The 23,047-nt window shown below is 54.9% G+C and overlaps 7 protein-coding genes across 7 annotated transcripts; 6 read left to right on the forward strand and 1 right to left on the reverse strand.

The window, feature by feature from the left end:
- Positions 1-1,087: 1,087 nt before the first annotated feature.
- Positions 1,088-2,422, forward strand: CkaCkLH20_12684 (peptidase m14; the record flags this gene model as incomplete). The annotated part of the gene is made up of 1 exon (XM_038895397.1): positions 1,088-2,422. One exon carries the CDS (start codon positions 1,088-1,090, stop codon positions 2,420-2,422), a length of 1,335 nt encoding a protein of 444 aa, XP_038739346.1.
- Positions 2,423-2,997: 575 nt separating this feature from the next.
- CkaCkLH20_12685 (glycosyl hydrolase) lies at positions 2,998-3,732 on the forward strand (the record flags this gene model as incomplete). The annotated part of the gene is made up of 1 exon (XM_038895398.1): positions 2,998-3,732. The coding sequence occupies one exon, from the start codon at positions 2,998-3,000 to the stop codon at positions 3,730-3,732; it is 735 nt and encodes a 244-aa protein (XP_038739347.1).
- A 75-nt stretch (positions 3,733-3,807) lies between these two features.
- CkaCkLH20_12686 (uncharacterized protein) lies at positions 3,808-5,292 on the reverse strand (the record flags this gene model as incomplete). Its single annotated transcript, XM_038895399.1, has 1 exon — positions 3,808-5,292. The coding sequence occupies one exon, from the start codon at positions 5,290-5,292 to the stop codon at positions 3,808-3,810; it is 1,485 nt and encodes a 494-aa protein (XP_038739348.1).
- Positions 5,293-10,269: 4,977 nt separating this feature from the next.
- On the forward strand, positions 10,270-11,743 carry CkaCkLH20_12687 (BAR domain-containing protein; the record flags this gene model as incomplete). Its single annotated transcript, XM_038895400.1, has 4 exons — positions 10,270-10,396; positions 10,478-10,648; positions 10,708-10,823; positions 10,892-11,743. 4 exons carry the CDS (start codon positions 10,270-10,272, stop codon positions 11,741-11,743), a joined length of 1,266 nt encoding a protein of 421 aa, XP_038739349.1.
- A 966-nt stretch (positions 11,744-12,709) lies between these two features.
- CkaCkLH20_12688 (cyclin ccl1) lies at positions 12,710-14,017 on the forward strand (the record flags this gene model as incomplete). The annotated part of the gene is made up of 4 exons (XM_038895401.1): positions 12,710-13,107; positions 13,168-13,321; positions 13,372-13,677; positions 13,760-14,017. The coding sequence occupies 4 exons, from the start codon at positions 12,710-12,712 to the stop codon at positions 14,015-14,017; spliced, it is 1,116 nt and encodes a 371-aa protein (XP_038739350.1).
- A 2,090-nt stretch (positions 14,018-16,107) lies between these two features.
- CkaCkLH20_12689 (fasciclin domain-containing protein) lies at positions 16,108-17,384 on the forward strand (the record flags this gene model as incomplete). Its single annotated transcript, XM_038895402.1, has 3 exons — positions 16,108-16,219; positions 16,275-17,046; positions 17,102-17,384. The coding sequence occupies 3 exons, from the start codon at positions 16,108-16,110 to the stop codon at positions 17,382-17,384; spliced, it is 1,167 nt and encodes a 388-aa protein (XP_038739351.1).
- A 2,034-nt stretch (positions 17,385-19,418) lies between these two features.
- On the forward strand, positions 19,419-22,911 carry CkaCkLH20_12690 (sarcosine oxidase; the record flags this gene model as incomplete). The annotated part of the gene is made up of 7 exons (XM_038895403.1): positions 19,419-19,622; positions 19,690-19,726; positions 19,778-19,845; positions 19,900-20,466; positions 21,450-21,590; positions 21,645-22,630; positions 22,695-22,911. 7 exons carry the CDS (start codon positions 19,419-19,421, stop codon positions 22,909-22,911), a joined length of 2,220 nt encoding a protein of 739 aa, XP_038739352.1.
- Between the last annotated feature and the right edge of the window lie 136 nt (positions 22,912-23,047).

The following is a 23,047-nucleotide window of genomic DNA, read 5'->3' on the forward strand; positions in this document are numbered from 1 at the left end:
TTTATTGCGCCCACTCACTGGCATAATGCGAGCGATTGAGTACTTCTCAAAGTCAGGAAAGCCGGGCGAGCGTTATCGCAGCCGCCAAGGCGGATCTAAGCTTAAACAGGGAGACGCGGATGGGACAGGAAGGTGCCGAGGAACGGGCCAGGAACTTTTGGACGGCTTAAATGAGGAGGCAAATATTTGAGGAGCTGTTTGTCCGAAGAGACCACCCCTTCTCTGATGTTTGTAACAACTTGATTTCAATGAGTGCAGCTCAGAGTTGCAGACGAGTGTGATGAAATGGTGTTTGGTTGAGCATTTCGAAGTTGCAACTCTCAAACCCGCTTCATGAACTCTCACGCAATCCAAGTGCCGGCAGCAAAAAACGAACAAAACCTCTCGGCCGGCACTGACAAACAAGAATACGGGGCGTTGCTGGACCGCTAATTTCGGGGGAACATCGACCTGCCGCATCGGGACAGGATCCCCCGCATCGACGGAGCTCCCGCGGGGTCCTTGTCGACGACTCTGAGGTGACACTGGCGTAGCTTGGTGAGGGGAACGACGCGTGTGGTTCGAGACTCCTTGCTCGGTTCGCGTCTTTCCTTGCAAAAACCTCCTTGGCATCACAAAAGTCTCGGGTCGTTGGCGAAAAGAAACACCGACAAACAGTCTCAATGGCTGGACCAACCGGTGGTACTACCTGTGACGGACAAAAGCCCCCGACAGGTACCAACATGGTCAAAGTTGGCAATGTTTGCGTCGCCGGCGGTGAACCCATTCTCTAGCCAGCTTGAAGCATCTGGGCCCGGTACCTTGAGACTGTGGCTAGCCGTCTTCTGTGTTCATCAATCAATGTTGGAAATGCTCCAAGCCGCAAGGCGGGCAGGGACAGGCCTGGGCCGATGAGCTCGGCGATCAACATCATCATGCAGCTGCATACGCCCGGGGTATGATCTGGGCGGAGCAGGTCAAATGAGTCCGTCTTGGCGGCCGTTGTATATAACGCACATGGCCGGTCGTCCTCAGCCTGATGGCTCTGCTTCTCAGGTTCACGTCAAGTCACCCAGGACCGATAGACAACCCGTCTTCAGCCTCGAAAATGAAGACCGCCGCCTGCGCCCTCCTCTCCCTCGCTCTCCTTGGAGAGGCTTGTCTGCTCCCCCATGAGGCAGCCGGACGCAAGATTGCCCGCCGTCAGACTGGCAACAACAACACCGGCGTGGCCATCGGCACCGGTGACCGCTTCGACGGCGGCAAGAAGTTCCCTCGCGGTCTCGGGTCCAACCCCAACAGCACCGACGCCCAAACCCTCCTCAACGTCAACGAAATCAAGAGCGCCGTTCGCGGCCTCGTCAACGAGTACGAGATCGACTACTTCGAGTCGCCCTACAAGACGTACCAGAATGCTACCATCTTTGGCGCAAGGGTTGGCGGCAGCGGCAACTGCACCGACGCGTACCGCGTGTACTTCAATGCTGCGATCCACGCCCGCGAGCGTGGCGCCCCGGACAACATCATCTACTTCATCTCGGATCTGTTGTACGCCAACAAGCACGGCGAGGGTCTGACGTACGGAGGTCGCACGTACAGCAACTGCGACGTCCAACGCGCCCTTGGAACCGGTATTGTGTTCACGCCGCTCAGCAACCCCGATGGCGTGGCCTACGATCAGGCTACCGGCAGCTGCTGGCGCAAGAACCGCAACCCGGCGGCGTCAGGAGGTGACCCGGAGGCAATTGGCATCGACCTCAACCGAAACTTCGACTTCCTGTTCGACTTCCTCAAGGACTTCGCCCCGACCGTCGGACCGAACGTCGCCTCGGAGAACCCGGCCGACGAGACATACCACGGCGCCGCCCCGTTCTCGGAGGCCGAGACGCAGAGTATCAAGTGGGTGATGGACGAGCACAAGCAGGTGCAGTGGTTCGTGGACATTCACTCGTACACCGGCACGGTGTTGTATAACTGGGGTTCCGACGAGAACCAGCTGCGTAAGCCGTACATGAACTTCATGAACGAGTCCTACGATGCCGTGAGGGGTCTGATGCCGGATGTCCCCGCAGATGGCGGCTTGTACGGCGAGTACCTGCCTACCAAGGACTGGTCGGACAAGGTGTACGCCGCGATGAGAATGGGCAATGCCATGGACGCTGCCGTCGGAAGACACCACGAGGTGCAACAGAGCGCGTACCTGTACCCGACTTCGGGTGCTAGCGATGACTATGCGTTCTCTCGTCACTTCTCTGACCCCTCGCTGAGCAAGATTCACGGATTTACCGTCGAGTTCGGATTTGGCAACGAGGAGGTCGATTGCCCGTTTTACCCGACACCAGAGCAGTACCGCTACAACCTGCTTGAGACGAACGCGGGCTTCATGGAGTACCTGCTCGCGGCATCTGAGATCGGTGTTGGAGAGCCGGCTACCTGTGCTTAAGCAGCTTAATTAGGGAAGGAGGTGAAGAGGTTTCCGGCGACGAGGACGGGAAAAGGGGGGTGTAAAATAGTCATAATGCCCAAACCAGTCTATGATGACGACGGGATTGTATGTTAATGTAATGACTGAATGAAAATTTCAAAAGAAGACCTCTTACATCACGCTTATCATGGGTGAACTTGACGAAATAACCGGCCGGCTTGGTCACGACAACTGTGACAGTAACTTATTGGCAGAAATGATCTGTGCATCAATTGTTGAGGAAAGTCTTTCAAGCTCCCCGATACCTCATGACACAAGTGATTCGGAGACCACCGGTACCTCGTCCAAAGCCATTCTCACGTGGGGTGGGACGCCGGGGCTGACGCCATACCGGCCCGACACTGTATTTCGCAACAACAAACACCGCCGGTGATTGATATCCGACCATCTCGGACAACACATCCCGGAATCTGCTCTGCTCAACGTTAGACAGGCGACTTTCATGGCTGCGCCCTCAGCTACATAACGCACGAATGCGCAGACAGAGACAATCGACATATTTTCTGGGTCCAAATCGAATCTTCATAAGACCTATGATGGCGACTTCAGGCCCCAACCCACCCCGTCAGCCGTTCCGGGTCCTGGTCTTCAGCAAAACGACCGGATACCGCCACGACTGCATCCCGGCAGCCGTCTCCGCCGTGCGCGCTCTCGGCACTCGCACCGGACTGTTCGAGACAGAAGCCACGGAGGATGCCGAGGCGGCCATCACCCCGGCCTCACTCGCCGGCTACAAGACCATCGTATTTCTCCACAACACCGGAACCGACGTCCTCAACGAAGACCAGATCGCGGCTTTGAAGGGGTACGTCAGGGCCGGCGGCGGCTTCGTCGGCGTGCACGCCGCCGCAGCGGGTATGAAAGATGACGAATGGTACGGCAAGCTCATTGGCGCCCATTTCGATTTTCACCCGCCGCCCGAGGAGGGGACGGTCGTTGTTGAAGACTCGGAGCATTTCATCATGTCCGCGGGGGAATGCTGTAGCGAGAGGAAGTGCGTGGACGAGTGGTACAACTTCACGTCGCACCCCCGGCGCAACGAGAACCTCCACATCCTGGCCCGGGGCGACCCGACGAGCTTTGCGGGGAGCACCATGGGTGGAGATCACCCGCTTGTTTGGTGTCAGGAATTCGACGGCGGGCGGTCGTTTTACACTGCCCTCGGGCACTCCGATGAGGCATACGAAAACGAGTGGTATATGGGCCAGATTCTCAGAGCGATTTTATGGACGGCGCACGTTGACGAGGGCACATTGTATGGCCACTGATATAAAGCATTAAATTCGTTAAGCAAGTAATGGGTATCATATCTAAATCATCACGGCAACTCCGTAGCCATCTGACTAGCCCGCCATCGCAATCCTGTCTTCGGGTTCTCCGCTGAACCGGACCTCGATCCTGGACTCGAGAGACTCTGACCAGATGTCATGTTCGAAGTCGGGCAGATGAAGCAGCACGCCCAGCTCCTGACTCGTATACCAACTCGCCCGGTCCAGGTTGCCAGAGCCGAGGAGGAGGAACTCCTTGTCGACGAGGGTCATCTTCAGGTGCGAGACGACTGGCTCTTCCGGGTCTCTTGCTGCTGTGGCTTGTAGGTTCGGGCGGTAGTAGAAGATGTTGAGACGGCCTGGGCGCTGAATCTGTGACTCGGCGTCCTCTAGAGGTTTCCGGGCATATTGCGCGCAGATCTGGGCGTATTGTTTTATTAGGGCCTTCAAGGTCCATTCCGTAGTGGTGAAGGCTGTCACGAGCTGCTCGATTAACATCATGTTCTTGCTCGTCCGGATGCGGACGTTGACGCCGCGGCGGAGGGCATCGAGCAGGGCATCGACGACCGTGCGGCACGTCAAATTGGGCGTCACGATGTCGATCTCTACGCGGGCGTTGGCGAGCAATGAAAGCAGAGCCGCATTCAATGGCGTTGTGGGCGCCGTGGTACGTCGCCAGAGGGGAATGTAGCGGAACCCGGGGTACCAGTGATGAGATGAAGGGAGGATGAGGGTCGGACATGCTGGTAGACTTTCGAGGCTGAGCCGCCGGTACGCAATCTGCTCGTCTGATGGCTGGCCAGGAGCAGTTCGGCCAGCGTCTCCGTCGACATCCCGGCGGACTTCGTTGGTGGTGGCATCTGGAAGTTCCCGCGCGCCGTTGGGCTCCCACACACTCGTGTAAAACCTCATGAGCTGGCCGACGGCGGTCCCCTCAAACTCGATGCAGCCCTCGAACCAAGTTTCCCAACTCACGTTGCAGCTCGGCATCCAGGCGCGCTTGCGATCGACAATGACAAACTTCGGATGCATGACGCTGAAGGGCAGGAAGAACAGGCTCTTGACCGAGAGGTCGATGCGGGCCGCTTGGAGAGTGCCGTCCGGGGGCAGGCCGAGCTTTGGCCACGCGGCTCTCGGGTACGCGTACCCATCCCTGGACCACGGGTGGAAGATCTTCTGAAAGAAACCGCGGGACGAGAAGCAGATACGGACGCGTAATGGGGCGACGGAGGCTTCGCCGTTGGCGCGAATGGCCTCCTGACGGCGGGCGGCAAGAGTCTCGAGGGTTTCGCGGATGGCGTCGAGCGTGTCGGACGGAGCCCAGAAGCACGTTACCAGGATGACCTCGTGTTGCGCGGTCAGGATGCCCGGGAGAATTGCGTTTCTGTAGATGGAGGCGCCGTTACCGACGGTGAGCGACTTGGGGCTGCATGTCGTCACGAGGGTTTCCGGGTCGGAGAGGTGGTAGTTTGGAAAGTCGTTCAGCTGTTCTTCTCGGTGAGCCTTGAGCGTGTTCGCCCAGTGGTCGAGAAAGGACGACGGGAACGCGTGTGATGTCATTTCGGAGATGGTGATTGGCGATTGACGATGATGGGGATCAGGGGTTTTGGATTCGGGAGATTCAGTTCCATTCGGAGGACGGAATGGCTCTGATTCGACTGCGAGGCTCGTATGTCGTCATGCAGGTGGTCGAGGATGCCCGACGACGCCGAGTCATCAGCAGCGGGCGGCTGTCAAGGCTCAATTCAGTCGCACAGGAGAGTTTTGGTTGGTGAGATGAGGGTGCGGTGATACGCGGTTAGGGCGTCGCATGGACCTCTGAATAGGAGGTGTTTATGCTGCTTCCAAACGCCAGCAAAGCCAAAGAGTATGAGAAAGGGGCGAGATTATTGCGAAAAGGCCGGCTTGATCCCAGCAGCGTGGGCCAAATTTGGTGAGGAAGGAGGCGCAGTCGACAGGAAGCTTCAGAGATGCAGCGCCTCCGTGCGATGAGTAGAAATGCACGGCGGTCTTTGAGGTGAGGTGAGTGAGATCAACAATGAATGGATGGACAAGTGCGTATTGACCCTTTATGCAGATAAGCGCCAACTTATCTACGCTCATAGTGTTGCCGTACCTTAGGTAAGAAGGCGAACATTTGAACCATAGATGATGTCTACAGACGTTACTCCGTACAGCGGAGACTTTTCCGAATGTCCGCTTGAGTTTGGCTGTACACTGGTTACACCATAGCGAAAAAAGAAGTCCAAAACCATACTGCTGAGTTATGCCCTGCCGAGGTGTTAGGGAAACGAGTTGCTGACTGATCGGTGTTTGAAAGTTTGCCCGTGGTACGTATGAAGCAGAATGCTCTGAGGCAATGACCGGGCCGCTCAACGGCGTATAACATAAATCGGCCTACTAAGCTTCAGTGGACACGAATGTTTCCTGGCTGTCTATGGGAAACGCCGCATCAGAAACACGATATAAGCTGAGAAAGTAGGCGAGCAGAGGAATTGAGGAGGGCATAACTGCTGCCACCGAGGCACCTCTCATCAGACCGTGACGGTACATGTGCCGCGCAGTGTTTAAGACGAGCAAATACTCAGTCAGCCGCAACGGACTGGCCAAACTGCCTACTGCGTGGTTGAACGGACACCCATCAGACGGGAGGATTGGTAGTGTGCTTCAATACGGTGACGGGGACTCCCCCGGATTTCGACAGCTGTCCCGCGTGTGTCAAGTGATGTAGGGCGAAAACAAAGTTTGGACTTTGGGGGCGACGGTTTGAGAAGTATTGGGACCAGCGCGTCGGTTGGTATCGGGTGCTTCAAGTGAGTTGTGACTTGGATGGTGAGTGAGTGTCTGAAGGAGGTGAGTTGAGGCGAGACGGATCACCGAGACCGGATCTAATGCGTGGATACGCGCGCCAAGGCGACCGAGGAAAGGGCAGCATGTCCAGCCGTCACTTGGGCATTTGGTGCTTTTCAAGCGTCGTGACACTTGGTGCAATTGATGTGTCTAAATCATCCAGTCTATCGGAGCAGTGGGGGTGCTTGAACGACGAAGCGACTCGTGGCAGTCACAGGTGGTCGCCAGTTGGCAGTAGGCGTAGCTAGTGACTGCCGCTACCTGAACAAGCGAAAGTCGAGGTTTGGGTCCGTCTGGGCCATCGGCTGGCAAGCACCGGCCTGTTTCCCCCATCATCCAGCATGGATGAATGAGCAGATTTCGATGGGAAATGATGGGAGACGTGCCACTTGTGTCTCCTAAATGACGGTCGACCACCCATGAACCCATCTGTGCCGGTCATCGCATCTTTTCCGGGTGCAAGACGAGGCGAGTGAGCTCATAATAAGCTCAACCTCCCGAGAAAGACGCAATGCAGCCCAGTACCCAAGAGAGCATGGAGCTTCCGATACGAGAGCTTCCAGGCTAAGCCTCACGGGGGTGGGCATCTTGGCTTTGGAACTCGCAGCTGTTTCCCGAGTTCGTGTCCCATCGTTTGGTGTCTCTCACCCACACCTGAGGCCGCTTGGCGGCAACAGTAGCGTGTTTGCGGTGGTGTTGAGATCCACGAGACAGGGAAGCCAAGGGAAACGGTCTTGGTTCCGTCTTGGATATTGTCCTCGCCGTGGCCAGCAGCAATGCTTCTCGACTTCTCCTTGCCGACAGGGAGAATGGGAGGACAGCAAGGGCCCACCCGGTCCCCAACGAGTCGTCTCGATTTAGCACAGCCATTGCTCCGTGTGGGTGGGTGGTGGATAAGATCGGTCGTGTTCCTGGATCCCAGTCCCAGTTCCGCGGCGTGATACGGATAGAGGGTGGGTGGGTGTCTGGGTGTGTCGTTGGTCGAGAATCTGGACAATTCGACTGGCTGCCATGTTTCCGTGAATGTAGAGTTGGGAATTGGGGATTGATTGGTACGAATAGGTATTTGTTCGTAGGTACCTCCAAACACTCAGACTCGCAGCTAGTGCTGCATCCGCAAGATGGCGCCGGAAAAGTGGCCGACGAGATGCGACTGTTCATCAACCGCCGGATGGCAATGGTTGGAACGGCAAGTGTGAGAGAGCATCAAACACGCCAACGATGGCAGTCAAGCATTCCAGTCCACCGCGGAAAGCGGGCTGCTGGCTTTGGAGACGGGAGACGGGAGGCTGGAGAAAGCTGGAGTAGGAAACAAATAGCCGGCGGCAGAGTTCCATTGGCTGTCATGATCCCGTCATCCACCCAAAAGTTGGAGATAAGAAGGCGGTATTCCAGGGATGACCTTTCATAGTGCAGCAAGATGGAAGGAGACGGGAGGAATTTCAGGTGAAAGAGCAGGAGGAAATGACCTTGACCTTGACCGTGACCATCTTCGTCGGCAGCTGTTTGGCATGGCGTGTCGCTTTCTTTTTGGATAGTCCCTGCTATGGCTTGACGAGAGAGTGCCGAAGAATTGGCGTCGACAAGTGCGGGAAGGATGTTGGCAAGGCGTTAATTATCTTAGTGGTGGACGCAAGCGCGGGTTGTGGCGGTTAACTGTTTTAGTCGGTCCAACGGTCTTTCTCTGGCGGTAACGATCCTCCTTCTCGCGTTTGGGACACGAGACCTGGGAATACCTGTCTCGTTGGTGAGTCGAAATAAATCAAGTGTTGAGAGAAAGGAAAGGGTGGTGTCGCTCCCCTGGCTTCACTTGTGGCTCCCTTCATATCGCCATGTGCCCCTTGGTGGATGGTTATGGTTGGACGGCTAAATCTCTCCACCACCCCGAACCAAATCTGAATCCAATTCCCAAGCCCGGCCGGCTGCAGAAAGATTGTGCAGGTTGGTGGCAGACAATTGCGGGTGCCAACCACTGACAGAGGTATTATTCCACCGACTGCTGCAATGGCAAAGGCGAAGACGGCGGCGGCGGCGGCGGCGGCGGCGACACCACGATCCAGGCCTTGGAGCTGCAGTGCAACGATGGACTGACAAGCTGCATGGCGGGCTGGACCCTTTATTTTTCTGGTGATGCTCCTCTCCTCCAGGAGTGGTCGGCGAGCGGTACCGTTGAAGAAAAGCTACCTGATGCCCCACCGAGATTTGTGCGACGCTAGGAGTAGCTCCCCTTTCTTCGATACCGGCCGTCTTGCTCCGTACTCCGTACCCCGCCTTCCAATCTCTTTCCATTCTCGATGTTGAAGGGTGGAGACCTCCTCCCCTCGTGGGCCACGGCTGGCCCTTTCCTTCTTTTTCTTGCTCCTGCTCCGATGCTCCTTAGCGGCTCAGCAGCAGGTGCAGGAGGAGGAGGAAGCAGGAAGCAGGAAGCAGGTTATTGAGATGTCCTTTCCTTCCCTTCACAGTGTGGTGTTCCTTCTTCTTGTGAAGATGAGTGGGTGACACTCGACCCGACACCCACCGACTCGGTACGTACCTGCATGCCGTAGCTCATGCCTTAGCTTGCGTTCCAAAACCCACCTCCCGCAACAGAACAGCACCCACGGAAGGTACGAAGTACTTGACACACCGTACCGTCACTCGTGCCTGCCCCGGTGGAAGAGCACCTCTTGCCTCATTCCCACACATGCATCTAGACCAGCAATTGCATCTGCTCAGCTGCACTTGCCTCTCATCTGCATGGTTGTCGGCTAGTTAGAGGTAGCGGAGAAGAAGGCAGGTAACAAGTATTTATCAACTCGCTAAAATGTCCAGACACCTCCTACCAATGCCATATTAAAGTACCTTTTCTCCATAACGTACACTTCCTGGCAGCTGTTGTGGCACCTGCACCCGCACCTGCACCCGCACATGCACCTGCACCACCTGAGGTACAGACATCCATCGTCTTCCTGACCTGACGGAAATTTCCCAATTCATCAACCGTCCGTCCCTTCCCTTGCTTTCACTCGCCATTTGACTCTTGCTGTCGCTGCTCCTCTGGAAGGTGCACCTTGCCAAACCGTTCACGTTCCCGTTCCCGTTACCATTACTCTGTACCATTCCCGTCCCCAACTCTCACCTCACGCCTTCCATTCCCTTTTTTAAACCATCTGCCATCCCTCCACACCCCCTTCCACGGTCCTCCGTCTACCTGTCCTGTCCTTGCTCTCGACCTCGACCTCGACCTCGACATCGACTTCGTTCATCCTCGCCGTCGTCTTCGCCCCCCGTCCCCGTCCCCGTACCCGTACCCTTACTACGTACGTCTTCGTACTCACACACGTTCTGCCACTCGCCCTGGCCCATGCATTGTCGACCACTGCCTGGCTCTGTGTGATATTCATCAATTCGCCACTGTATCCTCACTTTTCCTCTTCGACCGACCAACCGCCCTCGACTTTTCCATCTTTCGACCCCTTTCGCCCTCCAACCACTCTCACTTACGAAACAAACACCTCCGGCCGGCTTCCGCCTTCCATCGTTCGTCTTCTTCTGCGAATAACCCACCCCCGTTGAATGCTGGCATCGACCTGATTTCGACCCCAATACGTCTCCTAATTACGCCGCCCTCGCCTCGACTGTCAATCCCCTCCCTAATCACCCGACCTCGCCTTCGTTCCACCGATTGTCGAGAACAACACCGCAAACATGAACTTCACCAAGAAATTCGACCGCGCCTTCCAATGGGCCGGCGAGAAGATGGGCTCCGAGTCCAAGACCGGCCACTCGGACGAATTCAAAATGTTGGAGCAGGAAATGGCCCTCCGATATGACGGTGCGATATCCCTGACACCCGCGAGCCCTCACGCTGCGGGCTCCCAATCGATACCGACATACTGACAAAACGGGTTTGCAGGTATGGAAAGGCTGCAAAAGTCTACCAACACATACGTCAAGTGGATCGCCCGCCGCGGCGAAGGCTTCGAAGACAAGGAGAAGGGACTGCCCATCGCCTTCGTCGGTCGCATGATGATTTCCCACGGCGAGGAATTCGAATCAGACTCCGATTTTGGCGCCTGTCTGCTCGGTACGCAGCACATCCAAGTTTCGCTCCCAAAAGCGGCCCAGCTAACCCTTACATCACAGCCCTTGGCCGAACCAACGAGCGCTTGGCCGGCATCCAAGAAGGCTATGCGTCGGAAATCACCAACAACTGGCTCGAATCCGTTGAGAGGTCGCTGGCTATGATGAAAGAATACCAGGTACGTACCGACGTCATGGCTCGCTCTATCGTGGTTTCAGCCCGTCCCATCTGACACACTCCCCGCAGGCCGCACGGAAGAAGCTCGAGTCGCGTCGATTGGCCTATGATGCGGCCATAAGTAAGATGCAAAAAACGAAGCGCGAGGATTTCCGTCTCGAGGAGGAACTCCGCACCGCACGCGCCAAGTTTGAGGAGGCAGGCGAGGACGTGATGCGCCGCATGCAGGACATCAAGGAAGCTGAGGCCGACAACGTCCGCGACCTGACCGGCCTGCTCGACGCCGAGTTGGACTACCACGAGCGCTGCGCCGACGAGCTCCGCCGCCTTCGCCAGGGCTGGGCCGGTAACAACGCTCCCGCCTCCCCCTCCGACCGCCGTCTCGGAAACGGCCGCGGCAGGTCCAACACCACCCGTTCCTTCAACGACTACTCGTCCCGCAACCAGCACGTAGAGGAGGAACCCGAGCCGATGCCCGTACGCATGCCCATTCGTTCGAACCGTTCCGAGGTGAACCGCTCCGAGAGCACTAGGTTCGGCGCGTCGGCAGAACCCGCGAGACCGTCCATCGGTAGGTCCCAGACGTTCCAGGGCCCAGCCGCCGCCGAGCGCCGATCGATTGCTACTCCCCCGGTGCCGAGTGTGCCCAACGTGGGCTCTTTGCGTGGAAATTTGAGACCTACAGGCAAGTCTCTTGGTAGAGACGATGTTTTTGCCGACCGGGATGATGACCACACGACAGCCAGCGGAAGCGGCAGTCCAGAATGGGGCGACCGCAGCGCCAGCCCCGCGACGAGCATGGGCAGCCTGACTAGAAGCACGAGCAACCTGCAGTCCAAGAAGGCGCCTCCTCCTCCTCCCCCGAGCCGCGCAAAGAAGCCGGCACCACCGATTCCCGCCAAGAGAGAGGTTGGGTATTAGATTTACAGGACCTGATGGCTCTCTCTGTCACTCAGACTACGTCGGCCAAGGATGGCTGCAGTGTGTGCTATACTCTTTGTTCTCGTCTCGTTGCATAAATAGACTGTTGATTCCGTTGTCGGGGTAGGGAACCCGACGGGAGCATGGCGTTGGGGCGCATTGATATCCGTGGGCTGGATCCGCAATCGTTGGTTCCCTCATCGCATAGCTTCTGCTGGGAAGGGCGTGATTAGACGGATGTGTAGGCTCGGATCGAACATGGATACTACTCTATAAACTAGTTGAAAAGCAAAGTTATTCCCAGCTGACGTGGCCCAGTTACACGTTCACTAGCGTGACATGTGAGGCGTTGATACCGTGCTGAGACCGCCCGGCCTCTGCCAAAAAGTTCTCGACTTGCGCAGCCTCCTCGCTCGATGTGTGACAGGTCAAACTCACATAGCTCAAGAGCGTGGTACTTTTCTGCGTAGCGCGTCGTCAGGAGTTGGACCCTGAAAGACTGACTCGTCATTCGTCATTCCCGCAAGTGGGTTGAAACCGTTCCATGTCAACGGGTTTGTTCCGGTACAATAACCCCACCCGATCGGAGAGGTGTAGCCGTACCTGGTCGTCTTCCATGCCGGCAGCCGGGGCAGACGCCGGAAAATCAAGCCACACCTACCTAGCAAAAAGCCAAGTGTGGCTGGATCACGTGCCTCATGTGGCTCAAGCTTCCCGGTCACTTCCTGCCTGCCGGCCAGGGCCGGTCCGGCGCTCATTCGCGATAATGGAAACATGGAATCGCTCTTTCTCTCTTTGGTTTCTTGACTTTTAACAGCCACACCTCGCGTTCGCGTCATTTTTCCAAGCGTCACTCCCCGGAGACTACCAATTGACCACCGTCTGCTTCTCAACCTACCGGCTTGCGCGGTAATTCGACCGCCCTCGTCCTTCGCAAATTCGGCCCGCGCTATCGAATCCGCCAACATGGCGACCGAGGATGCGCGATACCGACTCTCGACGCAGTACCGACTGTGGTCCTTCTCCCCCACCAAGCTTGCCGAGCTGCGGGAAACGACGAACTCGCTTGCGAAAACAAACATCACCAGCCGCCTCCTCGAGTTGAGAGGTGGCAACCAGGATGAGCCTCTGCCGGACTTCCTGACCGCTGCCGAAGAGACGCAGCTCCTCAAGTTTTTCACCGTCGAGCTCATTCGTGCTGCCATGTTTTGTGGTCTCCCCACCGAAGTCAGAGCCACTGCCACCGTCTTCCTGCGCCGATTCTTCATTACCAACTCCGTCATGACCTACCCGCCGACCGAGCTACTCAAGACGTGCCTGTTCTTCGGAAGCAAGGCTGAAGGATTATATACGCGACTGGCAAAGTAGGTGACCCGATAGCTTCGAGGCGAATGCAGACGGGAGCTGACGACGTGGGTCTACAGATTCGCAGACAAATTCCCCAACACGACCGAGGAGGAGATCCTGGCCGGAGAGTTCTTGCTCTGTCAAGGAGTGCGCTTCGCTTTCGATGTTAGGCATCCATTCCGAGCCTTGGAGGGAGCCATACTTGAGTTGCGTCGCCACGCCGATCTGGAGGTACGCACCTCAAAATCAGCTGGGTCGAGAAGAATCGCTGACCAGAGTAGAAACCTCGAATCGACTCCGCGCACATCAAAGCCCGAGAAGTCCTGAAGTTCAGCTCGCTCGTTACCGATGCCTACTTCCACTATACCCCCAGCCAGATCATGCTGGCCGCTCTCTCCCTAGCCGACCGAGGACTGACCGAGAGACTTGTACAAGGCGCCTTCGCACCGCCGCAGGGCGAACAGGCACAAGGAACGGATGGCACTCCGCGATCGGATCTTCGGGACAAGGTGATGGGAACAATAGAGTCGTGCCGAGAATTGTTGGCAACAGAGCCTCCGGAGAGACTCGAGGAATACTGGGGAACGGTAAGTTGACCAGAGAGCGCATGATGGAGACCGGCCGTCATGGTTGCGATACAACGAAAACTAAGCTGACAACAAATCACAGCCGGAGAGCACCAAGCTGATCAAACCGCTCCTACGAAAGCTGAGGAAGTGCAGAGATCCCGATAGGGCAGATCTCGTGGCGCTGCAGAAGGCCCGGCGGGAACTGGCAGCTCAAAAGGAGCCACGTCGGCAGAAGGCCGAGGGGGACGGCGTCGCGGTCGGCGGGGACAGCGGAGTAGCCGGCGGGAACGAGGCGCGTGAGGCTAAGCGCAGGAAAGTGGCTGAAGGCGACGATGTCTTTGGCCCAGCATTGGGCTAGAGAGATTGCCCAATCCCGTATTGCCGAGCCCAGTTGGCATTTTTCATTGCCTTAGGACGAACGCGCATGGCGTGATTGTGCCGTGGGAGGCGCGCGCATCGCCATGGCCAGCAGTTCCTGACGACGGGCTCTTTGCCCCAATTCATACATACGAAGATACCCCATGAAGTTTTTGCATTGCTTATTTCGTTTGCTCTAGATGGTGAATTACGCCGAGGTGGCTGGGGAGATGAAGAGTTTCTCGTCATCCTGGTATTTCGAAACGACTACGGATACGAGCAACGGTATTCCGAGGATGCATTGCCTCGTCTCCTTCATTTGCAACATGTCGGTTCATCTAGACGACGTTCGGAGGCCTCAACGGGCCAAACTTTAACGCATTCAGATGAATCGTGATCAGTCAATCAATTGTCGACATGCGAGCGCCAAGCTGTCGTGTCGATGGTAGGAATGCGCCATTGGCTCAGCGACTAGAACAAGCGCCGAATTGGCGATCGACCCGGCGAAATCGATGACGCACGCATTCGACGATGATATCGTTGTTTGCTATGGGCAATGAGAGCTATTCGGCACACCCGGCCCCTGTCAGGCTTGGTTCCAAGAAGCTTCTCCAATATTTGCTTTGCCCGGCTGCTTGGCCACGCTGTCGACATGAGGCTAGACTCTTAGCGGACAGCTGTCTCGGCGGCCTAGCAAGGATGTGCTTTCATTGGACCCTTCGCATCTTTTCGAGAGACACTAGGCACTCGAGGCATTCACTGGTCGAAGCGAGGTCAGGGACAAGCGGGAATGGCCCGAATAACCCTGCGTCTGGAGTGGGATGCGAGCTGGAGGATGCGGGGAAAGGAGCTGTTCGACCCTGACCAATTTCTTATTCCTGTTCATCACCCAGATACAACGTCGAGACACCGCGATGAATCCCGATTAACAACAAAATCCTGCATGAGGCCCATCGACGACGCGAGGCTTGGTCTGCGGTGAGATCCTATTTGGGCTTTACGAATACTTCTCGGACTCGTGCTGACAGTACAGCAACTCGCCATGTTGTCGGGTAGCATTGGCGACCACGCCAAACACGGCTGGTCGTCGGCGCCGTCGGAGCCCCTCCCGTCCCAAATGGCGCTAAATGGACTATCCTGACGACATTGACTTTTTTTCCCTCTCAGTCAGCTTCGAAGCTGCGCCAAACTGGTTGCAGTGTTACGCAACTCCCAAGACATGGCGTCTTGTCAATGGCATCGGGCTTGTACGTTCCAAGTGGAAATGGAATACTGAGCATTCCACGGATTCTTGTGACTTCACCATCACGACTCCAAAAATGCCAGTTCCGTCGCAATGGATCACCCCAGAGTTCCATGTCAGGATGAGCTTCGAGTGAACTCAGTGCGCCAATCGAAAGTTCATGCTATTACCAGACGCGATACAAGCTCCGTAGCCACATGAGACCATGATTCCAGGGGAAGCCATACTAGTCCAAGGCACAGTAGGCCGTGGCTTAACGAGACCACCGTTCGTTCCCCCGGTCTTTGATCCGATCATCACGGGGCCAACGTACAAGGTACCACCACCGCCGTCTCACCGGCGAACAACTACACATCCCCGCGATCGACTTGGCGGTTCGCTGGCGATCCAGTGCGAAGAAAGCCTGTCGCCCGGCGTGGGAAGCGTCGCGTCGTCTCGCGGGCTAGGGATGTTTCTCCACTCCCCAAGTGGTGGCCAGTCTCAATCCCTGGCGCGGTCGTGATGTCGACCAAGACCCTTGTCTTGGGTGTTGACGAAGGAGCCAACGGGCTGGCTTGTCGGGGCACCTAAGCAACAAGCTTGATTTGCCCAGCCCACGACGACAGGTATTGGCTCCTCTGGCGTCTCGGGTTAGCTTCTAGAGAAAGTCTTTGTCATGACTTTTCGTGGTTGGCTGCGCCAAGAGAGAGGGAGTCGACTTTCTTTAAAGAGTGTGTCTTCGTCCTCCTCTCTCTTGAACTTTGCTCCCTTACTGCACGACAAGATCAGCTGTACTACACGATACCCACTCTTTACTCAACAACAACATCAGCAACCGTTGCGGCCACTATCTATAAAGACAAGTCACGATGCAAATCAAGAACATCCTTCCCCTGGCTTTGGCCGGTGCTGCTGCGGCGCAACAGTCGAACCTCACCCAGGTCCTGGCTTCTCAGAACTCGAGCTTGTCCAGCCTGATCCGTAAGTCTCATGGGTGGTTGTTTTCCATCAACACATTGTTCTGACACATGTCCAGAGCTTTTGGGCACACAACCCACCCTCGTCCAGGCTCTGTCTGGAGCCCAAAACATCACCATCCTCGCCCCCAACAACGAGGCCATCGATGCCCTTCTCAAGTCTCCCGAGGGTCAGGCTGCTTCTACTGACCCGGGTCTGGTCGCCGCCATCCTGTCCTACCACGTCCTGAACGGCACGTACTACGCCTCGGCCTTCAACGACCAGCCGCAGTTCATCCCTACCCTCCTCCAGAACCAGACCTACGCGAACATCACTGGTGGACAGCGTGTTCAAGGCCAGACAGCCGGTGGAAACGTCACTTTCTACTCGGCTCTGCGGGCGAACTCTACTGTGGTCCAGGGCAACCTGAACTTCACCGGCGGAACGATTCACATCATCAACAAGGTCCTGTCCGTGCCCGCGGGCGTCGCTACCACTCTTCAGCAGGCGAACTTGACTGCGGCTGTAGGTGCCATCACCAAGGCCAACGTCGGACCCGCATTGGCTTCTTCTCCCGACCTCACCTACTTCATTCCCAACAACGAGGCTTTCCGCGCCATTGGCAGCTTGGCTGGTGGTCTTAACGAGACAACTCTTCAGAGCATCCTGTCCTACCACGTTGTCAGCGGTGCTGTTCTCTACAGCCCCCAGATCACCAACACTTCTCTGACCACGCTTGGTGGTGGTAACGTCACCGTCCGTGTTGTCGACGGTTCCGTCTTCGTCAACGACGCCAAGGTCGTCGTGCCCAACGTCCTGGCTGCTAATGGTGTTGTCCACGTTATTGACAAGTAAGCTGCCGTTCACACACCCGAAGACCATGACTAGAAGCTAACATGTGCACAGCGTCTTGAACCCTGCCAACGCCACTGCTCAACCCGATGTTACGGCTTCCACTCGCCCTCCCGCCTACACCGAAGCTAGCACTGCTACCGACGGCAGCAACCCCTTCACCAGCGGTGTTCAGGCTCCCACTTCCACTCCTCCCGTCGCCACTGAGAGCAACCCTGCCAACGGCGGCGGCGGCGTTCAGTCTACCTCCAGCAGCCAGCAGGCCGCTCCCATGAGGACCGCGGCTGTCGGTGCGGCTGCCCTCTTCGGTGGTATGGCTGCGTACGCCAATATGTAAGGTTGTGGTCTGAAGGATAAAAGTTTGAAAGAGAGGAGAAGTGAGACGCTAGGGGAGAGTGTACGATGTCTACACCGTCTGATTTGCAGATGTTCATTCATTTATATCGTCAATACCCAAGGGGAGGAAGGAGAGATTTCTTAATGTTCTTCTAGGTGTAGTAGATTGCCATAGTGGCGTGTGAAATAAACGATAGCGGGGTTTATGATACTATTGTTGATCAAGAGTCGCCTGGTGTTCATCGAGCAATCACTCGGTTGCAACCCTTGTCGCTTGCCTTGGGTTCACCAAGTGAGTGTTGTACGTGTGATACGGCACCGCTGATGCCATTGAACATGCGGCTGGGCTGAAAGGCTTGGATATTATTTCTCTCAATTTTCATGTTTTCGTACTAGACTACTATGGGTCAAGCACAGCAAGTGGCTGTACACGAAGCCAACTGTCACCCGTGGACGTGAAGCATTTGACGGACAAATAATTCGCCGGCGCTTTCATAGGGAATCGAACTGAGTTATGTGTGACGTTGTTTAGGTTTTGACACGAGTCGTAGATTTCGTTCGGCTTCAGGCAGAGTTATTGTGATTATGATGGGACGACGAACTATAAGAGCCGTGTCATCACGTTGCTAATCTAGATGGCGCGGACGACGGCTCTTAACGTATCTGGTGAGACTAATCTCTGGGCTTTATATTGTGACCCCGGGCACCGGCAGTCACTTGTTCAACTGAGGAGAAATTCAGAATATCTTCGGTGAGATTACCAACGGCTTGCGTCAGCTCAGCTTGCAGTTTAACGCATGTTTCTTTGAACCAATTCGGACGCCCTAGGGTTGTGGAGTCTGCGGAGTTATTACATGTATATTAAAGGTTTCTTCAGGCTACCATCCTTGGGTTTCATCCCATGACAAATCCAAAGGGTTTGCGGTTCTGCTCTTGTGTCGTATAACCGCTGTGTATATGTAGCCAGGCAAAAACATCACGTCTCCTTCGATTTCAATAATCAGGCGGTATTGCACTAGGAGTCTCTTGTTGGCGACCTCACAACCGATTCATGTTAATGTGGCGGACTTCGTCTGGTGTTCGGCGTGTTGGGGACCCCGTTGATACCTGTGATGCTTCTTAAACCTAGTAGTCATCTGAAGTTTCGGACAGTCTCTGAGGGAAAATTAAGAAACTCCTTCGCAATCTTTTTGTTCGGCTCCCACGCCAGATACAGGATGGTTTCGGCTACTTGAAACACAGGGTTCAGCACTGCGGCACTCCGGCGAGTACGAGAGGTTCGTGAGCTGAGCATAGTCTTCGCCCTGGAAGGCCCGAGCCTTACAGAACCACGCCATTCCCAAAACTTACCGCCATTTTCAGCCAAGGCAAACACAAATCTCGGTCTCTTGCCGTGGTGATTGGCCGGGGATAGCTTTCCGTTTCTCCGCAACTTCGCCCCCTCAAAGGTTGGCCAGAAGTTCGTAAATCGGCGTGTGGACGGAACATTCTATATCCCTTTCTAGAGCGCTTCCATTTGAGCCCAATATCGATTTCTGCCCATCTCCAAAAGAACTAAATGGTTTGTCGTCGCCACGTGGGCAGGCCGGCGCACCTTACGTCTAACAAGGCATGTTTTCTGCCCTTGCTTGATGTCGAGAATGGAACTGGGGAGCCTGGCTCCTTGGCTTTGGTTTCTCAGTTGTGTTGCCCTGGCTCAAAACACCTCCGAGCCTGTTGTTCCTTCGCAACCGATGAATAGTTCTCTTCCGACAAATGGTTCAAGTTCAACGAACGCCACCTCGCCAGTGTTTCCGCCATGCTCAGTAAGCGCTCGAGCCCCTCGCCCGGCAAATGAATATCAATGTCTAACATCACGAAGCGCGACTGTATCATCGCAGAGATTTCCAAATCCCCTTGTCAAAGTGTAGACAATACTACGTGTGTCTGTAATGATCCCGGGTTCTACAAAAAGGTAGAGACCTGCATACTGGCAGGATGCGCTCCGCCTGAAGGCATTGGTAAGTCCACCCTCACGATTTGCTAGAACGTGTTAATGGAGCTCACTCTCTTCAACACAGCCACCCAAAGGGCTAAGGCGGACTATTGCCACGATCCTGTCCGATCACAGGTTATTATGCTGTATGGACTGCGATCTTTGGAGGTCGCTGCCTGGCTACTGGTCCTGTTCCGCTTTTATGCTCGCTGGGTTACACAACGCTTCTTCGGCTGGGATGACTACACCATGATGGTCGTTGCAGTAAGTCGTTTTAGTTTATTGATAGACAAAGATCATCTTTTAACACCTACTCACAATGCTATTTCAGGTCATTTACATCCCACAACTAATCATCAGTCAGCTGAGTATGTCATGCAAGCACCTCAAGAGTTGCTGAGTATTGAGCATAATTGCAGTGGACGACAACGCTTTCGGCCGCGATATCTGGAACTTAGAGTGGAGTAAGATCATGTTGGGTTTGAAGGTGAGAGAATTCCCCTCTGTCATTGTTGCCACAGCTGACAAGTTTTAATTGCAGCTTTTCTTCGTCCAGGAACCCCTTTATCTATTACAACTCGGCCTCACGAAAATATCGATTCTATTTCTCTACCTCCGAATCTTTCCAGGTCGGCGGTTCAAGATCATTACCTACACGTTCATGGCCTTCGTTGCAGGCTCGACACTGACGCTTGTCGGCGGATCGGTGGTAGAGTGCTTGCCCGTTGGCTACTTCTGGAATGCCTGGAACACCGAGTATCTGATCCACACGACGAAGTGCGTCAATCTGACAGTAGCAGTCTTCGCTGCGGCAGGACTCTCCATTCTGCAAGACATCATCATGATCATCTTGCCCATTCCTCCTCTCCTGAAGACACAGTTGCCAAAGAAGAACAAAATTGGTATTGCCACCATGTTCATACTTGGTCTATTAATCACTGGAGCCAGCTGCTTCAGACTACAATACGTTAACGTGGCATACTCTCCCGACCCATTTTGGGACTTTGAGCCAGCATTGCTCTGGTCACTTGTCGAGCTCGCCATGTCCTTTCTGGTCACTAGCCTCCCGGCTTTACGCAACTATTACACGAAAATAATACGACCAAAGGTGCGGGCATACATGCAGTTGCGGCGCGAGACCAAGGCATCCGAGACCAGCGGAAGTGGGAATAGCAGACACATGCAGAGTCACAGTCGTTCGCGTATACGAGATCGACTAGGGAGGACGATCCGAGGGGGAGATAACGGCAGTCTAATACCGACCATGGCTTTTACGCGCGTGTCATGGAATTCGTTGACGAACAGGGAGGCTTTAGGGCCGCGAGATGGAGGAAGTAACGAAATACCTACGAAGGCACCTCAAATATCCCTGAGTGAGATTGGAATATCCCCCCGTGTGGGAAGTGACATGGATGAAGAGCAAATCATATCAATCTCGACAGAACAAGGCACGTCGATGGAGCAGAAAGGGATATAGTAAAGTGGCTTGGCATGGAACGATAGGCGTGAAATCAACAGGCTGAAACAGCTCAACAACGATGGACTACTTTATGGAATGCTGTCATTCGAGCAGAGGTTGTGAAATACAAAGGACAAACTACAGGCTTTAGCGTTCTACCTATTTCTCATGAAATCACATGTCAGCGCTGTGCGTACTGTTACCCGGGTTGCTTTCCGCCATCAATTGAGGTTTTTGATCATACCATACTACTTTCTGTCACAGACCGCCAGGAGACATCTACGTGCTACGGTAAACCACGGTTGAAGGTCCTGCTTCACGCTCCACGATCCAAGCCCATGTTTCACCTCCGAAGGTTGTATCGCGGCTGTCGAGAAGCTCCACCATTGATGTTGCCGAGCATTCGATCACACGGCTGCTGCAATGAACTGAGCCGAAGATCCCGGCGTCCGGGCTCCCGCACGGCATGGACCCACCCGGAGAATTGAAATTTCGTCTTAATTGTGGAACCCGGGTCTCCGACAACGGCTGTTGATCTCATCGTCATCAAATGCTTTGCATTCTGTCTTCAAACCGACCCAGACCGCTGAAGGTTGATCGGAGCAAAGCTGAAAACTTGGAGAAGCCGACAGGACAAACGAATGCTCGCCACCATGAACAAAGACGATAGAGTCATCATCGTCGGGGCTGGAGTTTTCGGCCTGTCAACGGCTGCGCAACTCGCGTCGGAAGGCTTCAAGCATGTTGTGGTTGTTGACAGACACACGCCGCCGGTAAGTTATGTCCAAGTCTTAGCGCAATATTCAAAGCGACTGACAGACAATTAGGTTCCAGATGGATCAAGCAGCGATATTTCTCGCGTAATTCGTTTTGATTATGCCGATGAAGACTACTCGAATCTGGCCTACGATGCATACCTTAAGTGGAGCCAAGAGTCGAAATACAATGGCATCTTCTATCCGGCCTCGTTTGTCTTGACTGGAAGTATGACCGGCGGGGACAAGTCGTGGATCGATAAAACAACGACTCAGCTGAACAGGAAGGGTTTGCCGTGGACAAAACTTGACGATGCTGCGTCCGCAAAACAAGCATTCCCCATTCTCACTGGCAATCTCGCGGAGCCCAACTTCAAGGGATACTTCAACGAAGCTGCAGGGTGGGCAGATGCTAACAAGGCAATCACGCTTCTTCGAAACGAGTGCCTTGAGCGCGGTGTTTCTTTCCTTGCCGGAGCGGCCGGCACAGTTGTCAAGTTCAACACTGACTCAGCCAAGACGATCATCTCAGCCCAGGCACTTGATGGCACATCGATCACGGGTGATCACTTCATCTTGGCCGCAGGTGCTTGGTCGTCAAACCTTGTATCAATGTACAATTCTACCTTGGCGACAGCGCAAGTCGTAGGGTATACCCCCTTATCCGATGCAGAGGTCCAGAAGTACAAAGAAGTTCCCATATATGCCAATTTCAACACAGGTTGGTTCAACTTCCCACCGCATGAGGGCACCAAGACACTCAAAATGGCCGTTCACGGATGGGGCTACACTCGCGCACCTAGTGACGGAGAATCCGCGGTGAAGACAAACACCTCCACTCCACGTCTGCATCCAAGCCGCGAACGCCCCGACTTCTGCCCCGCTGAAGGGGAGAAAAGACTCCGGGATGGCCTCAGGGAGATCTTGCCGGAACTTGCAGATCGCACATTCGAGAGGGTAACGATGTGCTGGTATACCGATACTCCCTCGGGAGATTTCATCATGGACTACCACCCTGACTTTACGAATTTATTCGTCGGAGGCGCAGGTAGCGGGCAGTAAGTTTGATGACGTCGAGGATTGGGTGTTCGAACCTTTTGGCTAATGTCAATTTTCAATCAGTGCATTCAAGTTCCTTCCAGTCTTGGGCGAGTACATGTCAATGGCCTTGAAAAAAAGTCTGCCTCGAAACTTAGCTGACAAGTGGCGCTTCCGCACGGAGTATGAGAACCGCACTGATGTCTTCCTGGGTGATGGAAGTCGTGGTGGACCTGCTAGACGGGAGCTAACAGGACCGGAGAGGTCTCGCTTGGATGGCAGAGAGAAAGCCCAGCTCTAAAAGCTCTGATTGACATGTTGAAGTAGCGAAACTGTCATTCCGACATGTAAATGCATTTCATACTATGGAAGAAACTCGACAAACGTTGCGCAAACTGTGTCCAAATGAGATCAATCCTGCTATTCAAATAATGCGA

The sequence above is a fragment of the Colletotrichum karsti genome, assembly GCF_011947395.1.
Source record: "Colletotrichum karsti strain CkLH20 chromosome Unknown Scaffold63, whole genome shotgun sequence".
NCBI lineage: Eukaryota > Fungi > Ascomycota > Sordariomycetes > Glomerellales > Glomerellaceae > Colletotrichum > Colletotrichum karsti.